The 1,584-nt window shown below is 50.2% G+C and overlaps 1 protein-coding gene across 2 annotated transcripts in view; it reads left to right on the plus strand.

The window, feature by feature from the left end:
• Positions 1-837: 837 nt before the first annotated feature.
• Positions 838-1,584, plus strand: part of LAPTM4A (lysosomal protein transmembrane 4 alpha) — an 18,670-nt gene continuing 17,923 nt past the window's right edge. Inside the window, exons 1-2 of one of the 2 annotated variants that reach the window (XM_049652003.1) lie at positions 843-950; positions 1,102-1,476. In XM_049652003.1, the coding sequence (XP_049507960.1) occupies positions 1,366-1,476 (111 nt within the window). In that variant the 5' untranslated portion in view covers positions 843-950; positions 1,102-1,365. Of the gene's footprint in view, positions 1,477-1,584 lie in introns of both variants that reach the window. The other variant, XM_049652002.1, reaches the window with a different exon arrangement.

Consider the following 1,584-nt stretch of genomic DNA (forward strand, 5'->3'; position numbering starts at 1 on the left):
CTCCAGCTAAGAATACACTTGGCAGGGCTCGGGGAGGCCTTTCTCTTCCCTAAAAGGGAGTGTACTTTCCCAAAAGTTGAACCATGTATTTTTTTTTTTTTTTAAGTAAAAGCCTTAAGTCTCACACAAATACAAAATAAACTAGTGGCAAAGATTTTATTTATTCAGTGAGGAAACCAGTTAACATGATAGTACCAGTTTAAAGGAGAATTTAAAGTACTCACTTATATTGTTGAATTGTGAATGGGAGATGAATTTACAAATAGATGCAAAATGGCTTTCTCCCAGGAGCATTAAGATTCATTGTCAAGTTCAATGGACAGGAGTATTTCCTTTTGCTATTAGCTATCTACAACAGAGAGTTGTACAGAGTTCCTCAAAGAAAGATGGAAAGGCCACATAGAATCAGGGTACCCAGAAAGGTGTGTCAGACTAATGGCTGGTTTTTCACTTTAGGAACCCAGTAATCTCTTGGTCCATTTCAACGTGTTTCACAATTTTTCCCAATAAAAATCACTTATCTGTAAAGACCCAGCAACTAAACAGTTCTTCTACTTTATCTTGTTTTTATTTTTCTCAATCCTCTTGCTTCTTAGTTGCTTAAGAGTTAGGTGGTCTTTTCTTTGCTCCCAAAAAGAAGTCTTCAAAGTGAGGGAGCGTGGAAACCTAAAACTGTACTCTTCCAAGAAGTCCCCAATTCCCACCTCGGCATCGAGGAAGGCTCCAGAACGGGGATTAGCCCCACCCCTTTCCCAGTGGCACCGCCCCCGGCCAGCCAAATAATCAAGCTGCGCGCAAAGGTCACGTGAGCAGCCTCGGTCCCGTGACGCCTCCGAGGCCGTTCGTGGCGGAGACACAGGAAAGTCCTTCGTGCCCGCTTTCTCCCACCAACCCATCTTGTCTCTGCTTCTCCCCATGAAATGCTTCTTTTATTGTCGCTCTCGTCTCGGGTATGGTAAACCACCAACCACTCCCAAGCTATTCTAGGCCTACGAGCCAGTCCCGGCCCTCTAGTAAGAGGCGGGGATTTATTAGCTCTAAGGCGAGTCGCACTTCTGATTGGGCGTGACGTCTTGTCAATCTCCATGTTTGTCCAATCAGGGGCCGAGTCCACCCAGCTTTCCGCTCTTCCATTGGCCTGTGTGCGGGGAAGGTGGAGGAAGAGGGGTAAACCGAGGTCGCGCGAGAGAGGCGCTCGGCACTTAGTGCGCAGGTGCGAAGGAGCTGGCTGGGGCCCGGGCCAGGGGCGGGCTTGAAGACGCGTCGTTTGGATTTGGAGACTGTGGCAAAGCTATCTGGGTTCGACCTCTGGGCGAAAAGCGTTTGTCAGGGGCCCATCCTAGAACGAAGCCTGAGAGATTCCCGATGGTGTCCATGACTTTCAAGCGGAGCCGCAGTGACCGGTTCTACAGCACCCGTTGCTGCGGCTGTTGCCATGTCCGCACCGGGACGATCATCCTGGGGACCTGGTATATGGTAAGGGCGGGCGGGGTGGGAGGATTGGGGCCCTGCGGGAATGCGCATGAGCGGGAAGTGGGGGAGCCGGGTCTGAAATGTAGGGAGTGTTCACTGGGAGGGGGGGGG

The sequence above is a fragment of the Panthera uncia genome (assembly GCF_023721935.1).
Source record: "Panthera uncia isolate 11264 chromosome A3 unlocalized genomic scaffold, Puncia_PCG_1.0 HiC_scaffold_12, whole genome shotgun sequence".
In the NCBI taxonomy this organism is placed as follows: Eukaryota; Metazoa; Chordata; class Mammalia; order Carnivora; family Felidae; genus Panthera; species Panthera uncia.